The sequence below is a fragment of the Sabethes cyaneus genome, chromosome 2 (genome assembly GCF_943734655.1).
Source record: "Sabethes cyaneus chromosome 2, idSabCyanKW18_F2, whole genome shotgun sequence".
NCBI lineage: Eukaryota > Metazoa > Arthropoda > Insecta > Diptera > Culicidae > Sabethes > Sabethes cyaneus.
Genome location: NC_071354.1, coordinates 132,317,318 through 132,340,557, shown reverse-complemented (window position 1 = coordinate 132,340,557; position 23,240 = coordinate 132,317,318). Strand labels below are relative to the sequence as shown.

Sequence of the window (23,240 nt, the reverse complement as noted above, 5' to 3'; positions counted from 1 at the left end):
GCTTATGAATAACTGCTCTGAATTGATTATTTCATTTCCTTCTTTGTACAATCAGCAATTACTGTGCAATTCCTTCCATGTATTTGAATTATAATTATAGAAATAAGATCGAAATGATTTCTTATATTGAACTTGGGCGGTTCGAACTTAATATCCTAAAGTTAATATAACAAAATACAGTTAGCAAACGTTAAATTTATCTAATTTTGCTAGAATAATTTATCTAATTTTGCTATACTAGAATAATAATTGTTGTTCTCGATGTTCTTAAAATATTCGTTGGAAATAAATCATTAAGTCACTACAAAAACTCATAAAGCTCGAGCCATTTAATATCTGGACGCACTGTTTATTTTACTGTAGCGCTCCTAGTGGTCGGATCTACAATGTTTTGACAGCAGTTTGTTTTGCAATGTTTCCTCTTTCAGTACTGAAAAATCCGTCACCAATAATTCTGTTTCCGAGAAATGGAACTGATGGAAACCGCGAACCGAAAATTAATTTTGGACACACACTTCGAACATCCGACGTCGTTAGGTTCAAAAATCGCGAAGTCGTTGAAATTAGCTTAATCGATGGTGTGCAGCGTTCTCAAACATTAACGTGCGCGGTGAGCGGTCTACTACCGATTGGCAAGATCATAGCAAACGTCGTAGTGAACACTTTGGAAGTGTTAAGAACGATTAGGGCAAACCCAGGACTGTCGGATTATGATACCGGTATGAAATTCAATGCCAGGCACAGCACTTTCAGAGAAATTCGTCTTCGAGAAGGATTTCGATCTTTTTGGGCCAGTAAGCAGTTAGTAAGGTTACAGTACGGGACGTACAGATTATTTTTTTTGTTTGATGATAGTCACTTTAACCAGCTTGGGTCATTCGTGACTTCTGCGGGTTTGGGATTTGAACCTGGGTCCTTGGCGCGAGAGGCGTGAATGCTAACCACTACGCCGGGAGTGACCCCATGTACAGATTGGTACGTCGAAATCATCGCGCAAAAGAACTTCTGTATCTGCGAACCTATAAGAAGCAGAAGCAGCCAAAACGAAAACACGTTACAAGAAGCTTTAATAAGGCATAAAGTGCGAAAGCTGTACGATACAAAGCTTGCTGGGAATTCAAAATGCGTAATAATGTACGACGAAATATAGGGGGATTAGGGGCATAATGAACACACGGGGCGAAATAGGCATCCCTCTTTTCTACGAAAGTACGCATTTTGTAACATCAAATGGCATGCGAAACATTGCTTTAGGTACTACAGTATCTATTTATCAAAAAATGAGTGATCTCTTCTTTTAAAACACGGAGTTATATTAAAAACTCAACTTGGTTCTCAGACTCTGGAAAAATTATAATTTTGGTGCACTACCAAATAAGCTTTTACGATCATTTAAATATCTTAAACTATCAGGTGCACACTGCAACATGATGTATACATTGTATCTCATATGTATTATATGTATTATATGGTGTAAGAAGGTCAAGTATTAAACCAGCCTGAAACATCCAGTCACGTCAAAAAAATTGTTAAAAAGGCTGTATTCTGCTAAGCAATTTCTGTGACTGCGCTGCGGTAAAGTTTCGCAACCGTTCATTGGTACTTCATCGATGAACAGCGAAATGTACGTTGAAGAGTGTTTATAAAAACAACTTATACTCATGATTCTTAACCCCTCAAATATCCTGTTGTCTTCCAGCCAGATTTAGCGTCATGCAAATTTGCGCAATCAACGGTATACCTCCAAGGATGTAACATTTTTTCCAAAAGACATAAATCCCCCAATTACTCGCCAATTCGACGCCTCGTCTGCAGAAACCATTCAACAATTTGAAAAAAAATGGAAAAAAGTGTCAAAACTTGCCCCTAAGAAGTCTGTGCTGAAGACTCAAGAAGAACATGCGCAAGAAGTTGCACCACCTTGCCTGTAATCGATAGATAGCAGAATTTGAGAGCACTGAACTGCTGCAATTTTTATCATTTTGATATCGACTTATACTGATCAAGTTATTTCGCACTTCATATGAGGGAGTAAATGTGTTTTTGTGAATAACGAACATTGGAAGAACTGGGAAAATGATATGTAAATTTTGAAAAATAATTGACTTCCACTTGGACAGTCATTTATTTTTTACAGTTTGCTTATTTTTTTCCCAGTTCCTCTAATGTTCGTTCTTCACAGATTTACGCCCTCATATGAACCTGTTGTACTACTCTTATTTCACCAAATGTTAATCAAAATTAAATTTCAAACATTTTGGTTTTAGTTTTACAAAAAACTGGATGCGTTAATACTTTCCGGGAGAGTCTTTCTTAAAGAAAATGTGGCATGTTTTTTCTTAATATCAAATCGGTTTCCCAAAGCGGTCGAAAGATAACGTACATGAGAAATGTCAATGAGTCAAGTAACTGGAAAATAATTGAAACCGGCAGTCGGTTGATAACCAATTATACGTAGCGTGTCTAACAAAGATAATAAAGAGTTTTCGAGTGACGTTATATTCGTTTAGATCATTTCATCGTGCTGATGGGTCCGAGTTGCCACTTCATTAATCAAAGCATGGTGCAACCACATCTTATTGATATTTACACTAAAAAATGTTTCACTGTAACTCTGTAGATACAAAAGAAATGTTTTTTACCGAAGAAATTATTGACTCAAATTTATAACCAACTTCACCATCTTTATTTTCCACTCGAGTGGTCAGTTATGCTCAATCCGTGAGGGAATAAAAGAGTAGTCTGTGAAACTGCTAAAGACTTTTCAAGCCACCCTTCGCCATGCTCCAGCAGGACCCTTCGCTATACCCCACCGAAATCGAAACCATCCCAAATGCCAACGAACGGGAAAAGCCTACACTAAACAGTGCAGTGCGATACACAGAAGAGGAATGCGAGCAAGTGCCTACCATTTGCTGCCGGGAAGGATTTCAAATCGATTTTTATAGACTTTTCTCCCTTTTCCCGTTCGACGTACTTTCCGATTGCTTCGTCATCGACTTATGCCGGGGTGTCATGAAAAACTTTCCAAAGTGTCAAATCTCATCATAAACACGAATACTGTTACTAGTGTTTCGTAATAGAAAACCAAATGAGGATTAACGATAAATCTCTGGCGATTTAGGTTTCGCCTTTCAGGAAATGATTTTTTTTCTCAATGAAGGAAAATCAAGAACTAACAATACTCACTTGGTTTACTCTATCTTGCAATCGTAATAAGGCATCTTCTAATTCAGCTATTCTGGATTCCAGTTGATCCTAAAACAAATGAAAGAAAAGGGTGGTTATGATTGGGATCTAGTGAAATGATTTTTTCTCATTCGAAAACGAGTGGAAATTGAATACAAAGTTACAAAAATTAAACAATTAAATTGTGCTGTCCCAGCAAAGAAGTTTGGAACGTCAAAGCACCGTGCAGGTATCAGTGAGTTACGGTCACCATAAAATTTTTTTTGAGACTAGCCGTGTACTATGGTCTTAACCCTCAATTGAATAACCAAAAAATCAACGCAATCGCAAGATCAACCACTTGATAATTCCATGATAAAAACTACAAGCATAACAAGTACAAAAACTACACGAACAAGTACACAAAGTTTGAACAAAATCAAAGCACTTTTTATCATGAAATTACTAAGTGGGTACACGTGTACCCGGTTGGTTAAAATCAGGTTGTTAAACTTTGACGAAACTCTAAAATGTTCTAACACGTTTCCAAATAAACGATTGAATTTACTTAAAGGGAATCTAAAGCCTTTTAATATTATTTCAAAACATTATTTTATACCGAAATTAGAGCATAAAGTATGAAAAGGGTACATACAGGTGTATCCGGTTGATCAATTGAATGTTAACTTGAATCAGTGAGTGCCTGCAGTGATTATATTTTGTATTCGTCCAGACGACATATTTAGTAAGTTCTTTTTTATACATAGATATATAGTTGATATTAGTGCTAAATTTATACTCACTGTATTTTTGCAGGGTTCCGACCGGTAGGAAGAATTGATATACAAATTTCCATGTTTCCCGCGCTCATAAACGGGTGACTGAGGCTCACTTTGTATTATCAGCGATCGCTCGTAGTCGACCGGAGGTTCGGGTGTTGTAGGCGATTCGATGTTTAGCTTCTCTTTGGCATTGTGAACGAAAGGGTGATCATCGCCATCAGTCTTGTTTTTTAAGTCGATAATTCTTTGCGATTCGAGGACGATTCGTCCTTGGCGTACTTCGATATACCGAGGGGCCGAAATGGAATTGCCCACAATTGCATTCCGCTCGGCTTTAAGGAACTCTATGTAGCGGGGAGGTGGTATGATGCCATTAGATCTTTCCCCATCTGGCTCGTACTGATGATCGGCCGACACAGATCTGTAAGATTAATAAAAAATATACTCCTTTAGCATGCAAAATAACTATATGTATTTGAAACTAAAACTAACGTAAACAATATTTTGCAATGTTGCTGGACACAACTCAAAATAAAGTGTACGCAATAAAATAAAGTGAAAGCAATGATTCAATCTGACGGCTTATACGGTATCAAAGGATGTTACTGTAATTTTAAATATGTAGCCAATTATACTTAGAGCTTAGAGAGGCGGAACATTTATCAATAAGCAGCGGACGCAGCATTAGCATATGTTAAGAAAATAGACTGACGAAAATGCGCCTGACGACAGGCGAAGCATAGTTACGCAGATCGAGAAAATAAGGGTTGCATTTCACCGAGAAATATCAACGACACATTCGACATTTATCAATAATATTCTTACAAATCGTTATGCTAGTAATACCTTTGAAGAGCTTTGAATCAGCCATGCAACCATGAATGGAACAAACAAAAAACTGGCGCCTAACAAGTTTGTGATCGAATCTAATTTTTGCAATAGTTTAACTAATCATATTTTTTCTACCTCGTCATTCAACAACATTTTGGCTGCTGGATGCCAATAAAAATTTTAATGGGATTTCAAGTATCAATTTGACTTTTATTACTCTCTATTAAGGATTCATTTGGATCATTAAAACCGGTAGGTATGTAAATAGGTGTGAATAAACTTCATATATTTGCTTAGGTTTGTATTCACGGATACAAAACACTAGTGTAAATTATTTCAAGTAATGTGACATTAATATTTATCACTAATTTATTTATTTATCATGCATGTTTCTAAAAAGAAAAATTTGTGTTCTACACTAAAACTTTGCAAGTCGGACGTAGGTACAAGGTTTTGTACAAAAATTAATTTACTTGTTGGTAGAATTATAAAATATCACCGCAGATGAAGATTATCCGCAATTGACGCGTACCCAAAGACATGAACCCCCCCAACACACCGGAACTAATGCCCATCGAAAAATACTTGGCTATTATGAAGCAGGCACTACGGAAGCATCACAATGAGGTCAAATCTGAGGAATACATGAAGAAAAAGTGGGTTTCCGTACAGAAGAAGCTGCAGCCAGATGTTGTACAGAACCTTATGGGTGGAGTTAAGCGCATGGTGCGAGCATACGGTTATGGTATTGAAGTTGAATAAAATAAATATGCCAACTGCTTACTAATGTGTAACATTTTATTGTCTGAAAGTTTAAAAAGGATCGGTCAATTAGGAAATTTTCCGTGATGCGATTTGATGTGGGACACTGTTCACGAAGGCAGCTTCAAGAAGCTTTCTATACAGAAGATTTTTACGTCAAGAAATTCGCCTAGAAATATTTGGTTTGGCAGGCTCTGTGAATCTGTGACTTGAAAAGTGACATTCCCATCAAACAGGAAATTGCCCTCTCCTAAAGCAGCACTTTTGTTCTGAACTGTTTTGCCTGAATTTGGCATTTTGCGATTATGGGATAAAGGCATGGAGTGTTATGCCGCCAACATCGTGCAACTAACGGAGAAATATTAAGCCATTATCAAGTAGAATCTGAAGAAGCTTAAGGCAAACTGACGTTCGGCGGCAAAATAAACAATGGACGAAGATCGAAACTGTGGGCAGGAATCAAACGAAAGACCCGGTAATCCGGATTCGGTAAACCGGAAGCTTACCTGAATATTTTTTGTTTTAATTCCAAAAACACAATGTGACTGTGACACAAACACAATTTACTAGAACATTTAATTAATTCACAGCCATCTTCACATACATCTCGTTTGACCAAATTTTAACTGTTAAAAATAAATGCAATATCGACGTTTCATTTATCGCGTCTGTCTGTTCTCCATCGCATCTGGTGTCGTTTAAAGCGCTACAAATCTAATTTGGTATAATCAATCTTCGCGTTGGGATCAGCTGAATGCCAGTCGTTTGATCTCTCTCGGAATAAGAAGGCCAAGGTTTGTTATGATCTATGGTTCTTTATTATATTTTCACATTCTAAATCTAATCTGGAGAATCATCTGGCATCACTTCTGCACTGTTAAGGACAGTTAAATGACAATCACCCACCGTTGCTAATTGCCTAACGTTCATAAAAGCTTGATTCATTCGAAAATCAATACTCGACCGACTGGATTTACAATTAAACCTATTCTTTTATACTCGTAAAAGCGTAAACCCAGTTTTCTTGGATAGAAGCGAACCACTTAGAATGCGATTTAGGCAACCACGCCAAGCAATTCCCTGCAGCGAGTTTTGTGTGACCCGTACAGTCATGCCTGCAGACATGTCAAACTCAGATAGACACATTAATTCACAATTTCATTTGAGTGCGTGCACTCGCAAAATGCTTTTAATTGTGCCATGCGCTACGCCCGAAATGGAGGGTGAACATGAAGTTAGCATGTGCCGCTCGAATATCGAGTTGCGATTCATCATACCCTTCGTTTATGACAGCTCATGCCACACACCACCGACGTGTGTTTTGGGATAATGTTCCTCTGTATTTTTTATTTCTGAATTTTATATTCTATTCAGGCACACGTATAAATCTGTAACTGGAGCATTTTAAACATAGGGGACGATATTATCCCCTGTATAATCAATGAGACGATTTCAATCACCCATCGAAAACAACTAAGAACAACCTCTTGGGACGAGACTTTATATTTTACCATGTAAATAATTGAATAACCTGTTTTAAGAGCGTCGACTCATAATACTAATTTTGAATATTTGATTAGTTTCTCGAACTACTTAACAAAACTTTTAGATAAACTTGTGATCTAGGACAAATTTAATCTTCGCTGTTTCCGAAGTTGAATGCTGATGGAAGGTTTATATTATGCAAGATATTAATTTAGAAACTAGTGTTATTGCGGTTCACCTTTTATCACCAGCATGAACATGAAACAGGATGAATTGTTCCAACAACGGTTCCATTCAGTGAATGCGACCAAAGTATGAAACTTGAGAGGATTTTCCAAAATTGTCGTTAGGGCATTGCAAATTATTTTTAAAGTTTTTGTCCCCCCCCCGCCCTTCAAAATTGGCTCTAAAAATCGGGGGGGACGGGCGGCAAACAAAATTTTTGTTAAAGAAACATTTTTTGTATGAAATCTATTATTTGTGGGTTTTACTTTTGTGGGTTGGCCTAAAGAACTCGAAAAAAGAGTTCACGGAGTGTTTACGCTTCTAGCACGAAACAAAAAGTGTACAAATAACTACAAAAAATGTAATTTCCGAAAATCGGCAAGAAAGTTTTTTTTCGATTTTAAATCTATTTCGGAGAATTTTTGCATGAAAAATAATAACGTATATATGAAAATCAAAAATAGATTTGGGTTTCACGATTGAACTTCAAGTAAAAATTGCTAAAAATCTCGTGGTTGCGTGTTTAAAAAAATCTCTTTGTTTTTTTTCGCCCCCCCCCCCCCCTCCTGAACTGCAGGGGTTCAGTTGCCCAGTATCATAAGGACAAAAACTTTAAAAAATATTTGTAATGGCCTTATTAAGATATGGGCTGACGGGTCTCAAAATTTCATTAAGTTTTGCATATGGGCATAGTTTATGGACTTCTTAATTGAAACGATGGATGTTTGTGCGTAGTTGTTGTATGACTTTTTCAATTTCATATTTTGGCAAATTGCATCTAAAATTGCTCAATATTTTCATCATTTTTGTGAAATTTCTATTTCATCTTTCTTCCCAAGTAGCACACGTTGTCACAATTGAGTCGCAGCGGCTGATATGCGACAAATTTAAATGTAAAACGTCGGTTACAGTAACCTAAAATATAACAGCTGTGTAACCGAAATAGCGCAACATATGTAACTAAATATAGTTACATTAACAGTTGCTCAATAACCAATATGTAACATGTATGGTTACAAAATGGTTACTATTGAAGTTACACATAAACTGTGAATTGACTTTCAATTGGTGGCAAATTAGTTATCTTGAAACTTTTATTGCATAGCGAAAACAATGCAGCAGATTTATTATTTCAATCTATGGCTGTCAACGACAAGCAATAAATTTAACTGTTGAATAAAGAAGAGTGTATAAATTTCGCTTGTTATTTCAACACAAATTTTATTGCAGTTTCAAATTTATGGTGAAATGCATGATTCTAGCTTTGAAAAATTCACGCGCTCTTAATTAATCTAGCTTTTTGTTACTTACTTCTTTGAAAAATTGATTTTTTGTAAAACAAATATGTACAAATATAAAAATTTTAATTTTAATTTTCTGATCTTTTAAATTTATTCTTAGCAATAATGAATTAGTGAAGCATTCACCTAGAAATCATTAAAAAACAAATTATTTTCGCTGTCACTTAGTAAAATTCATAGCCATTTTGCCTTTGGTTTTAGCTACTACACCATCGTCCTTGAAGTTTTGTATCGTTTTCGGCATATTGCATGAAATGATTTTAAGCAGACATTGTTCATAGATATCGGGAAAAGGTGTTTTTTAGTTATTGTTGTGAAAATAAAGTGTTAATTTAATATCAAAGAATAGTTTCAGTTTGAATAAAATAGTTTACCAGCAGTGTTAATCATAGAAGGTTACATTTCAGTTACATTCTAGTTGCACGTAACCTTAGCCTTCGACCTGGTTACGCTATCGGTTACGGTAACCAATATTAAATCTGTTGTGGTCACTTATTTCTTATGTCGTCATTTCTAAGTTACACTGTGACCTATTTTCTATGCCGGTTTCGTTTCAATGTAACTTGATCGTTTTGACGTTTGAGTATAATCATAATTTGTTTACTTAATACCAATGCCTGTACGGAGAAGATTCCAAGTACCATCAATTAAGTAAATAAACGCATTTACAAGAGCATTTTACAACCCGTGTACCAATTGTTTATCTTTACCATTAGTAAAATTCTTGAGATCTAGTTTTTGCTTAATCCGTTGTATTTACAAGGAACAGCGAACAAGTGGTTGCGAAAATGTTACTAGCCGATTTTTTTGACTTCGTAACTGCTCGTAACGGAAAATTAACTGTTTTGCGACCCGCAAGTTGATGACAGTTTAGAAAAAGGTTTCATTTGTGTCACTTGATAACTATTTGGTAACTCGTAACTGAAAGGTAAGTGTTTTGCGACGACCAAGTTGTTGACAGTTCGAAAAAAAGGTTACAATTTGGTCATTTGGTAACTACCTGGTAACTTTTTGAGGTTTTAGTCACTAGAAAACTAAAAAGTAACTATTTTTAATTTTATGTAACCTAACTCGTTACAAGTATCCTAAATGTAACTGCTGTGCAACCTTTTGTATTTTTTATTTTTATGATTAGTTACAAGTGCTACTTGGGTTGCATTCACATTTCGTTGAGTTTTTAGCGTTAAAGCAGGGCGATGAAAGCCTCACTATATTGCGCACCAAAAATCAATCGGCTCGATTACGTAACGAAATTCGTCCGTTTGTCAACATTGTTTCTCTTCAGTCACTTTCTATCAGTAAAATTGGGAAACTTCAAGTATCAGAAGCTCCTGATAAGGTGCGGCGTGACGCAAGGTAGTAATTTTGGACCACGGTTATTCTCGCTTTCTTTCAATAACGTTTGCTTAGCGCTTCCACCTAAATCGAAGCAAAAACTAGGATTCATCATGCAAATTGGAAAAGATTTCCATGATCCTTACTGTTTAAGATCTCTTTACTACTCATTAGTTCGGTCCACCCTCGTAACAGCTGCAGTGGTGCACACGATGATTAAGGCTGTTCATTAGATCAGCATTGCGGTTCCTTCCTTGGACTAAGCCGTTTGAACTTCCATCGTATGAAAGTCGTTGTAGACTATTGAGTATGGAAGAGAAGCAACTGTATGCGTGTGGTATTTATTGGAAAATTACATTATGACGAAATAGACGCACCAAATATTCTGATGCATGTGAACATAAACGCAGCTTCGAGATCTCTATGGACCAATAACTTCTTTCGCCTGGCATTCCATCGGGCGACTTACGATAAAAATAAACCGATTCGATCAATGCGTGATATATTTAGTGACGTTTATCATCTGCTTGACTTCTGTATTACTTGTCGGCACCAGAACCAAAAGTACCAAAAACCAAAGAGTGGCACACAGGCAATTGGCGGACACCTGGTTGAAGGCGGTACACTCGCAGTTCGCTGCAAAAAAATACTTGTTTGGTGCAATTGATAACATATTGTTATACCTATGTAGCTAATTGCGTCAACAACTGTGAGAAGAATAAAATTTCAGAAATAGAATTTTCATTCTCGAACAGTACCATATGGATGTATAGAGAAAATAGAAACGAATTGTCGAATGACCAAAGCTGACTGATTCGCTTAAGAGTGGTTTTATATCAACTTTCAAAATAGCAAAAGTCTGGTAATTGACAAAAAGCTAATTTCAACGCGTTAAAAAATGATTTTACATCTGTATGCGGTAGGCCTAATTTCAGTCTAAATACACTTTGTACAAAGCGCTTATTTTGGATTTAAGTTAAGCCATTCATGTAATTGGACAGCCAACCACCCAATTCCTGCAACTGCAAAAAAAACATCTGAATATAATGAAGAGTTTACACATCAAACAAACTGCACCGGTCGTCACGATACAGCCGCACTGATCAAAGTTAGACAAGACTTAATTGCCTCCCAAATGTCTAATTCATACATCTTTCCTATTACAATTCTAAGCCTAGCACATGACCGGGCGGCACCACAAAGCCGCAAGTAAAACTACCAGAAACCCTTTGACTGCTTCATACGAAATTGCGAAATGAGACGTGTCAATTGAAATAATTTTCACTTTTATTTTCCAATTCATTGCACTCTGCGGCGAATCATTGCTCTCGTTATTCTTCGGTACTTTTCTGTCACACGTGCAACTACAGTTTATAAACCTTTGATTATGCTGCGGTTCTTTTGAACAAGTTAGTAGCGGAGTAAGTACCTAGATCGTACGCACTCGTAAGCAGTGAAACATAATAAGAGACTTGCAAAGCTGTCCGATATGTACTTGGAGATGCTTGGTTTGTAAATAGAGAAATAATTCAATCAAACAAACAAATTCAAATTAAGATTACATCAAACATTTTGTTATCGTTTATCGTAGAATGTGTACTGGATAGAAAAAAACTGTGTCAACAGATGATTTAAATACAAGATAAATTGTATTTATAATAGAATCAACCAGCTTCACTAAATTCAGCCTTATTGTAATTTAAATAAATTTATACCCATTTGTGTAATTGCTCGCTGCTTGAGTGCTGTTTGCGTTTGTGAGTCATCGGTAGTAACTACACGCGACGTTCCTCATTCAGATTATGTTGTATTGCATCAAGGAGACCGTGGCAAGCAGCAGAAATCTTGCAATAAATGGCATATACATAATATGAAACAGACATGCATTAAATGATATTTAATAATTAATTTCTGACCACAAAGGTGTCACAACAGATATAATTACTAGTTTATTCATTTTTAGGAGATACCTGCAAAATTATGCAGGTGAATGTTATGGCTAAAAAGTCCATCATATTAAACTTTAAACAAATTTAAAATTTTATTTCTTTCTTGTTTTTATCGACTACCGGTCAATTAACCAAGAAAAAAGACTTGGTAAATACCAGCGCACGTTGACGCTGACGAGACTAGCGCGCACTAACCAAGTAGCTCTGGTACTCTGATACTCTGGTTGGGTAAATGTGTGGGGAAAGACAAAGTTGAATGAGCGAAAAAAAACTTGATGTTAGACTAATGAATATTAGACGTCCTAGTGGTGTAGGTTAACGAACATGCTTAACCGGAAAGGGCTGTGAGTTCGAATCTCAGCTTCACGTCAATATGAGAGATAGAGATAGAGAGAGAGAGAGAGAGAGAGAGAGAGAGAGAGAGAGAGAGAGAGAGAGAGAGAGAGAGAGAGAGAGAGAGAGAGAGAGAGAGAGAGAGAGAGAGAGAGAGATTAGAATGTAATTGGTAAACGGCTGAATATAACGCACCTCTAGGCATAAAGTAGACTCTACAAGTGGTGGTTCACAACCTCTTACTCAGTAATTTTGGTGAAGATCAGGTAACCAACGCTGGTGCAAGCCTAAGTTGTATGCTGACAGGGAAGGAGGACTCTTTTGAGTTTCGTTGTTCCTCCGGCGACCACCCCCTATGGTACCGCAGGCCTTGCCAGCCGCCACCACGAATTCAAGGAAATTCCTTCTTGAACAATCGAAATTGACCCATGCTATGAAAAAGGACTATGGATTGGAAACTCGAGACGTGGAACTGCCGATCTCACAACTTCCAAGGGACAAACCAGCACACTTTAGGTCCATTTAGTTAAAACAACCGGATTTAGTATTAGGTATTTATTTATTCTATACTTGTAGAGTAAGAGGGATCTCTTATTAATTTCTACAATCATCATTTCTAAAATCATTGTTGTTCATACCACATTTCCAAAAAAACTACTACAACTCAATTATAATTCTATACACGACTCAATGCTCAATCCACTCCATCTAACTCCCCCTACCAAACCATTCCAAACACTCACTGTAGAATTTTGCAGCTGATTGCACAGCTTGAATATTAGAAGGAAGTTGATTCCATAAGGTAATTGCACGAACGAAAAAGGTACTACCGTAGTGCGAGGAGTTATGCTGCGGAACAACGTAGTGTCTTAATCGAGTGCTTCTAAAGTGTTGTAGTTTTTCAAGTGAGTAGTTTGGTCCCTTATGTATAATTTTAAATAAGGTAGCACAGGTTCTCAGTTTAAGAAAGTCATAAAATGAGCAGCCCAGTAGACGGGGTTGTAGGTGTGTAGCCCTGGCGTATCGCGATAAATTGAAGACCCAGCGTACACGGTGGTTTAATGCAACTCTTAATCGATCTAATGCTGCAACGGAAGCATTCAACATAAATTCTAATCCATAGGAAAAGTGCGGCTTCAAGAGAGAACCAAAAAGCTTAATTTTTGTTGATGCCGGTAACATACTAGCCGTGAGTTTCAAATGTCGTAGCCCCGCATAAATTTTCCCACAATGGGAATTTACTTGAGAATCCCACTCCAAGTTATTTTGGAAGATTATACCAAGATTAGGAGCCCTATTCACAAATTCGATTATATCATTGTTTATAGTTAGGTTCGGTAAGGTATTCATATGTATCTGTCGTCTGGTGATGAACATAGTTTTTGACTTAGATGGATTTGTGGGAAGTAGATTCCTTGATTACCATAGCGAGAAAGTCCTTAAATCATTATTGACTAAATGGGTCATTTCTTCAACAGATGAATCAATGAACAGAGGTATAATTGAATATCATCTGCAAACATATGGATCATGCAGGCCTCTAACACAGATGAAAGGTCATTTATGTATAAAGAAAATAAAAGCGAACCAAGCACAGACCCTTGCGGTACACCTGACAGTATATTAATGGGATCAGAAATCTGACCCTCTATATCAATCACTTGAGTACGATCCGTCAAATATGAATTGATAAGAGAAACAGCTTCGCGACTAACCCCGAACTGGTGAGATAATTTTTCCGTAGTTTGACGTGAGAGACCCTGTCAAAGACTGGAAAAATCAATCATAAGCAAAAAAACAACACCTTTACTATCAATAACTTTATGAATATCATCATGCACCTTAAGTAGGGATGAGGTAGTACTGTGTCCTGAACGAAAACCTGTTTGGTGAGGACTGAGAAGGTTAAATCTGTTAACATATTACTGGATCTGCCTTTTAAGGATTTTTTCGAAAGCTTTAGACAATGAGCTTAGGATACTTATTGGACGAAGATTATTCAAACTATTTCCTGCAGGTTTTTTATGGATTGGAATAACTTTTGCAATCTTCCAGGCTCAAGGAAATTTAGTAGTTGAAAGTCGGAGTCATTATGTGCGGTAAAATCAGCTTTATGAACTTTAAAGCTACACCATCCATACCAACTGCATTAGAAGTAATTGATAATATAGCAGATGAAATATCGAGATTATTACATGGAGAGAAACGAAAAACCCCAGCTTCCTGTGGTGGAATCGCAGGTAATTCAAAGTCTATAGTAAAATTATCTCCAAAGAATGCATTTACTTCATTACAAGTATTTTGAATCTTACGACAGCTAATGGATTTACTAATAACATTAGAAATTAGTCATAATTCGGCTACCATAACTACTTTGTAACAACCGTGCTAGTAGGAGAACACTCGAGTGCTCTCCGACGTGTTGAAGAGCCGCAAGTTCGACGTCGTAACGTTGCAGGAGGTGCACTGGAAGAGCTCGATGGTAATTTAACGGCTTAATGGTACAACGATACGGTTCTTCAGAGAGGAACATACCATCTACCAAAGCTGAGGAAACGGGTAAATAAGTAGTGTCCAGTTAATCCTCGAATGTGCAGGTTAAGAATCAAGGACCGGGTTTTTAACATAAGCATCAACAACGTGCACAGCTCTCATCTCAGTTTTGCGCAGTTGAATCATAAATACGACTGCTACCCATAGATATCAAGATCGTCATCGGGAAGTTAAATGCTCAGGTCGGCCAGGAGGTGGGTCTAAGACTTATCGATTTGTTATCTCCAAGAACATGGTCCTAGAAGTAGTACCTTCTTCCAGCATAGACTTGTCACAAGTACATGTGGAGGTCACCAAATCAAACGGAATCATGGGTCGACCACGTTTTGATCGGTTGTCGGCACATTTCAGACATCATTGACATCAGATCCTATCGACTCGCTAACGTTAAGTCAGACCTTAATCTGGTTAAGATACACCTAAAACTATCTATAGCGGCTGCAGCATCCAGATGTACCCGTAAACTGCCTGCATTTACTCGGAACTGCGATATTGGAAGAAGACAAGCTGGACGAATCCCCTCTCGAGACTGTTTCAATACGGCCATTAGCAGTGTAGAGGAGAGCTCCATCTGGCACGTGGAATCAGCGAAACGTCTGGTTTGACGATGAACGTAGGAGGATGCACGGGCAACCAAGATGCGCAGTGCCACACATCAGAACGTGGAAAGACATAGACAGAAAAAAAGGACCCTAACCCAAATGAACTCAAACTTTTCCGGGAGAAATCAGAAAAGCTGGTCACTTGTCAGCACTGACTGTTAGAATTTTGGATACAGAACAGCTACCGGAGAAGTACAAAGATGGGGTTATCTGTGCAATCTACAAGAAGCGTGACAAATATCAACGGTATTTGATAAAATCAATCATCAAATTGCGATATCCAAATTCCATCGACTTGGTTTGTGTGGCAATACCTTAAGATGGTTTGAATCATACCTAATAGGCAGCTCAATGTCCGTCAAAATAGGTAATCATACATCACAATTCTTCAAGGTTCTCTAAGTATTTATTCTCGATCTACCTCAATGACGTCAACTTCAAACTTAAATGCTTAAGACTCTCGTATGCCGATGACTTCAAACTCTTTGCTTTTATCAAAGATTGATCAGATGCTGACTTTCTGCAAGCGGAGTTGAATATTTCTGTAGATTACTGCTGTACTAACAGAATGGTCCTTAATGCAATTAAGTGCTAGTACATATCTTTTTTCCGTAAACGCATAAAAATCATTACCAACTTCGGTGTTGATGCTAAATTGTGATTAGGCCCACTTGATACCTATACCTGGGCACCACTGTTTTTAACGGTACAGATATCAGGCTTAACTGGTTATCAGACTGAGGTAAGTTACCAACAAAAAATTACGCCTGTCGCTATTTGAACGATCGGGTTGAAATAATATATATAGCCACTATGATTGATACCTTTTTTTAGAGCATGAACTTCTTTAAGCTTTGCTACCATCGAGAAACTATATAACATGTGCAAGGCAATCTTCCGCTCAGATCACTGTTACGTTATTCAAAAAATAAAGACAGCCGTTATTTCACGAGTATCTTTTCATCAAATCTAATGATACTCATTAAACGTAGTCCATAAAGCGTAACCATGCTTACCACATTTTCTTCACTACTAGCAGCATTTGTTCTACACTTCACACACATTGAAAAATTCTGTCCGCTGCATCGTTGTTGAACATACAATTTAAAAATGAAATTGTATTTTTCCTTTGCTTCGTGAGACTAACCGCGAGAAAAATGTACAACAGGAAGTAATTAGACATGGGTGGATAAGAATGAAAATTAGCTTTTCTCCAACTACCGCTAACAGTAAGTCATTCCCGTACGCGTTTTCACCAATTTTTGCCAGAACCATTTTTCCTTTTATTATATTTTTATGTTTATTGAATTCGCCGATTGAAAGAGGTAATATGTTCGAGGAAACTCAAATATAAGATCAAGTCGAATTGTCCCATAATGAAGAGTAACCACATAATTTTAATGTTGTAACTATGGTTTATGCTTATTATATTCTTTTGTTCATTTAGCATTATGAAAGCTTTCATATTAATTTGTTTCTTTGGAAAGGGGAAGGCTTTATTTGATTATTTATTTGCTGGATTCAATCAAGGCTGTGCGGATGGATATTTGCTTTTTGATATCACGCAAGCATTGCACTATGGGCACAAAGGAACCAACAGACAGACGCAATTCAGATTTGCCCTACAGGCTGATAAAAAGTAGGTGATCTTATGTAAAAAATTTCGGAGAATCGCGTGGTGCCCATCCCTTTCCTGTTTGTCATCGAGAAATGCCCCATTTTGCTCATTTTCCCCTATTTTTAACATATTTTTACCGTTTTTTCGCTAATACCAAGCAAGATTCTGAGAAAACAAAACATAAAAGCCTAATAATTTCTTGTTAAGAAGTCCGCAGAATCAAATATGGTTTACCCCAATTGGTTTAGAGCACATTAATTTTTTTGGTCGAGGTCCCGTTTGGTATGGTCATAACATAAGATAACATAAGATCACCTACTTTTTATCAGCCTGTAGGCAATATTTGAATTGCGTCTATTTCTCGGTTCGTTTTTGCCCATAATGCATTGGTTTGTATTAAGTTTTATTATTCGTCGCAAATTTATCTTTTTTGCCAACAAGAACTAAAAAAAATAGATTTCGAATAAATAAAGTCTGGAATTCCAAATCGTTGTTACAAATATGATAGTATTAATTTATGAAGTTATTATTCGTAGTTTTCTAACCATTGTTGCTCTGCTCACGGTGAAACTAAGTGGACGAAAATATGTTTTCTTTAGATATGTAACTGTAACTTTTGTAACTGCATTGTGTTACGTAATTTTCAAAAAATAGTAAAATATTTTCGAACTTATGTGATAGAATGTGACCAAAAAATGTTAGCGGGCCCAAATAGATCCATTGCCATCCATAATTCTAAGCTTACACGTCTGTGTACACAGACATAGGCTCTATATAAATAAAACAGTCTTTCGTTACTGGAATTAAGCGGTGAGGTATGCTGTTATAAGTCGTGCTAGGACATAAATTCCAGCATAAACAATAGCCCCTTTTATCTGGGTTATGTGAATAATTCCGGGAGATGGAAAAGGACAGATTTTATGATAATTTAGCATTTCAGTGATGCAGAGCACATCAATGATACTATAGTGGTGCTGTTTATTATCAAAATCTCCTCACCATATAATTCTAATGCAGTCGAGCTGATTGTCGAGCAATGTTTCAAGAGAAAAACGTTCGTTTTTGGTGAAAAAAATCCTTTTGGCTCATTTATTGATAACTTTTCTTTTCATATTTTGTTAAGTCAATCAATTTCAATCAAAATTTCAGTGCAGACTCTCGTTCATAAAGTTTTAATTAAAACTGAACTGTGATACACAGAGTTATCTTTTAACTTTCAGCAAATAAAATATTATAGTTCTGAGATATCCAACAAACAAAACCTCATAATTCTTATCCATAATCGTCGACAGCATGTCTGCTAGGTACAACATTTATTTCTTTAATAAAATAAAATAATCTCGCTCGCCCAGCACATTTGAAGAGTCAGCAGTTTCGCGTCCACTGGCGCCACGGTGTCATCCGTTCCATTGGCCTAGATTTACATTATGCTTCACGAGCCAAAAAGCTTGTTTTATCGTCTTTTTCACACAATATAGGGCGAAACTTTCTTCCGAGTATTGCGGTAGTATTATGCAGGCACCATACAGTCAGTGGCGCCACACTATTTTATCGCTTTTTGTCTGACGTCCAACTAAAAGTACACTTCTGCACTTCCGTTCAATGCACTACCCATCTTTGGAAGTGCATAAGCATTATTATTTTCTTTTCGAGTTGAGTGGAATTTAAATAGCCGCATCTACACAAATTCCTTTTGAAACTCTATTTTCCGTGGTAAAAAATACTGCTGGCCCACCTTGAACATATTCGGGAAACCAGAGAGTCTCGTTTCATGGAATCCATATTTGGTTTTCATATGGTTAGAAAGGATATTTATTTTGTTACTTGTCTCTGTCAAGCAATGGCACATAGTTATAGTATATTGATATTACGTAATTTTAATGATCGAGAATATCCTGACTGCTTAACTTATTTTAGCAAAGTTTTAAATGTCCGATTAGGGCAACGATTTACAATTAAGCGGTTTACATCACATGATCACATTAAATTACATAAAAAGCTTCTCTAGAATAACATAAAACTGACAATCTGTGGTTATTATCAACGCTACAATAATGCACGGAAAAAGAAAGAAAGACCAAAGCCAGCATACAACGGAAATGCGCAAAAGAACAGAAAAAGCCCATCCAATCTCGGACTAATGAAATGAGTTCTTGCCTTCAATACGAAGGGACGATTGTTTGCAGTCATTAAGAGTGACTCTGTGAAAAAAGGCCGGCAGACACACCCAGGTTCATTTGGTGAAATTGACTAAATACTTCTGAAGAAACAGTCAGGATGGTAACATCAACGCTGAGCAAAGATGTCACAAGGAAAATACATTTTTCGTCGCAAACCGTACTGCGATGTGGGAGTGCCAGGTGAGACTGTCGGCAGTATCTTCCAGCGAAAGAAATCTCGATTGGGTGAGTAGGTACAGGCGTGACGGGGCCTGCTGAACCGCCGTAAGCGTAAATACACACTACATTGTGCAACTGACTGCCGTAGATATAAATAACCCATGAAGGTGAAGCGTCATAGACAATGCACTACTGTAGAAGTGATTAGAAGGACTCACGTTTATGACATATAAAACGGATATTTTTTGACTAATTAAAAGTTATTACGTTGAGCGTGTTAGCAGAATCTCGAATTTAGTAGAATAAAACGGAAAACCTTCCTAACTTGACCCGGATTTGTTTGCTTAAAATTGAAAAATAACGATACACTTGTATGAAATAGGTTTATTATACATTTTTTTCGAGTTAAATAGTCTGGTTCCTATGCATAACTAGAGGTGACAAACAGAGCTTTGTTTTCAATTATCTTATACATATTATGTTTACCCTTTAAGCTACATTTGTTTAATTCGAATAACTCTGAGGTGTTAAAACGACAGCACCCAGTTGATCTTAATATACTTTTTCACTTTCACAATGATGAGAGAATTTGCAATAATGTTTAATATTATCCAACAGAATTTCTGATATAAGAATTTGTCGTTCCCATAGGTTAACTTCCCTAATGCGACGTATTAACAGAAAACTCCTATGGTCTCCTTTGCGAGCCTTCCGGGGGTATCGTTAGCGAGAATGTGTAAATGACCCATTTGAAAGAAGAAATTTTCTCCAACGAACACCATTGCAGTATTGTAAGTTTGCTCATTTCCGCCTGACAAACCACGCACTTGCTTACTTTTTCTGACAGTCTCTCGCACCAAACTCGCCGGTATTAGCCCGATGATCGAGAGCTTGATTCCAGGCCACTCGCTTAGAATCAAGCCGGGGTTCCACTCGGTGCCACTGTTTCCAACTTCTCCGTAAACCTAACGCGATAGGTCATGGTAAAAATAAATATAGAGAATGGCTGTCTTCCGAGCACTTTGTTGTATCTATTTTGCTCATCCTCTTTCATTTGGTTTTTACTAAAGGGCTTTGCTTGAGAAATTGCAGAGCAAGATTTAATTTTATGCCGGATGCTTTAAGAAATGAACTGTAAGCACCTACACAACAAGAAATACATACGTCTGCAAGCTACGTGCCAGATTAGTGGAAAATTGATGGCATTGCTAAAATCCTCCAATGAACTTATAAACACTCAAGGTAAGCCAGTTAACGGTGCAAAATACGTCTGTTAAATTATCATGTGACTCCAGCTTTAGTATAAAAGCGAATCTTAAGAAAAAAAAATCGACGGATATCGCGCCAACTGGAATAATAGTTGGCACGACCCTTTCAAAATCGAATAAAGCATAGTCAGTGTAAAGATCTTGTGTAATTAAGAAATTTGAGAAATTTCATGATTGAATTGTACTATTAATTTTTATAATTACTTAAGGCAGCCTAAATAAAAATAAAATAAAAATAGAAATATATGGCTAAAAATAAAATTTTATTATCATTTTCTTTTTTTCTAGCTGTGGTTCATGTACAATGTTCTAAAGTTATTAAAATCTTCTCCAAACATCTAGGGTAGAGGATCCATATTTCGCCAGGAGCCATATTTCGCCAGTTTGATGAATCCAAAGCTTTTTTGCATATTTTTGGTCAACGTAAAAGAAATTATTTGACGAATTGGTAAAATTAAGGGCATGTACTACCAAAAATAATTGATACCTTTGGTTTGTTATTAATTTATCATGTATTACTTACAATTTGAAAATACCATCTCATACTTAGTGCATATTTTTTTACAAAATCAAAACGAGAGGCGAAAATACTATTGGGGAAAAATGTACTCAAACTGTTTCATTATTCAATTATTCTTGACTAATATGATTCTATGTACAATATTTCAACTAATTTTATACCGATTTCACTTTAAACTTTGGATAATTTTGAAAAATTCGTCAAAATTAAAGTGGCGAAATATGGTATCCATTTTTAGTCATGGATCCAAATTTCGCAACTTGATTTTTTTTAAACCCGTTTTCGTTGAATGGTCTCTAGTTACGTGATTTCTTTTATAGAATTGCAGAAATTAGAACAAAATCAATAAAAAAAAGTTAGTTAACTAAATATCGATCATTTATCTTGAATATTACAGTTTCCCTAACGGTACAAAGTTTTAAAAGTGGATTAAGAGTTTTATTACTTCATTAGTTGGATTTCAGTGCCATTAACTCCACGAAATTCCCTGCTATTCAATGCTAAAGGGACGACAAGTAAATTATTATCGTGGAATCTTCGGGAATACAAAACACGTTTTTAAAATTAAACGAAGTGTTTCACAGGGAAAATCGTGTAATTAAAGTCGGCGAAGTTTGTAACAGAAAATTTAATGGCGATTTTGTGTGATTAATGTGTGTGACCCTAATACAATTTGACAATTTGACAGAAAATAATATTAACCACTTAAGGTCTACATCATTTTTAGCATCGCAAAATTCACTAAATTGTTTTTTTTTAACTTTTATATCTTTCAATATTTTTTCACCATATTTGGGGGATGTCCCGAAAATCTTTTCTATTTTCATAATATCTATAGATAATGGCCACATGTCTTATGGCCCCGGAATTATTCCGGATTCTTGGGGGACCGTGACATGGCTTTTTTAGATAAAGTTGCCAAATATTTAATTTTTTTTAAAATCTGTTGATTTTTATAAATATATCATCGACTGTGGACTTATCAGTTACTTTGCCGCAGTTACGAGCCATGGTGCGCATCATCCGGATCCGGGAGGACACTATGAATCCGGAACCGGTTCCTAAAAAGGGAATTTTCAGCATCATTAACATATGTCGTGTCGCATATCAAAAAACATCACCACTTGACAAAAACCGATTGACAATCATCTCATGTTTCTCAGAAGCCAAGTCTCGGACAAGTTTCTTCGAAATCCGTTCCGTGCTTGAATCAGAAAAGAAACCCTCCCGGGACTGGAACCGGTCACATGGCTTCTGAGAGACATGAGATGGTCGCCAACCGCTATTTTGTCGAATTTTGTGACGTTTTTTGATATGCGACACGACTGACGCTGAAATGTCCCTTAGTTGTAATTGCGGCAAAGTAACTGATATGTCGATGATATAGTTACAAAAATCAACAGATTTCAAACAAATTTCAAATATTTGGCATCTAAAAAACACCCATGTCACGGCACCCCAGGGAACTCCGGACTAACGCCGGGGTTCTAAGTTATATGGCCATTATCTATAAATTTTATGAAAATGCGAAAGATATTCGGGAAATCCCCCAAATTTGGTGAAAAAATATTGAAAGATAAAAAAGTTACGACCTTTTTAGTGGATTTTGCGATGCTGTAAATGTTGTAGACCTTAGAGAGGTTAATACAGAAGAAAATATTTTGAATTCTTTTTTTGCTTGAATAAAATGCCGTCGCTTTACTTAGAGTTTCCTAAGGCCTATATGATACAATTGCTATTTGACCGGAATTTCGATTCGCATATATTTACTGGAGACAGAGAAAATTAAGTTACTTTATAAGTGAATTTTATTCAATATGTAAAAATATTTCTCCTATTTTGTTGCTTTTCATTGATTTATTTGTGGTTTTATTGGTATTTTATTGGTTTTCAAAAACAATCACTTGAAAACGAAGCAAAATCTATTTAACAACTGGATTTATAAGGAATATAGAGAATTCATTTATAAATTTGACATTAAAATCTATTTGAATCGGGTTTTTCTAAAGTGGCGAAATTTGGGTCCAGTGGCTGGCGAAATTTGGCAACTGGGTGGCGAAATTTGGGCCCAGAATACACATTTAAATAATCAATATAATGAGAAAAATACACAATTTACTATGAATATGATGATTGAATCAATAAAAGAAATGTCCGAAGTATAATATT

At 36.4% G+C, this 23,240-nt stretch overlaps 1 protein-coding gene across 1 annotated transcript in view; it reads right to left on the bottom strand.

The window, feature by feature from the left end:
* The window catches only part of LOC128734958 (uncharacterized), a 52,759-nt gene that overhangs the window by 17,208 nt on the left and 12,311 nt on the right, over positions 1 to 23,240 (bottom strand). Inside the window, exons 2-3 of the mRNA XM_053829376.1 lie at positions 3,972 to 4,371; positions 3,190 to 3,258 (exon numbers count right to left, since the gene is read on the bottom strand). Of these exons, the coding sequence (XP_053685351.1) occupies positions 3,190 to 3,258; positions 3,972 to 4,371 (469 nt within the window). The remainder of the gene's footprint in view (positions 1 to 3,189; positions 3,259 to 3,971; positions 4,372 to 23,240) is intronic.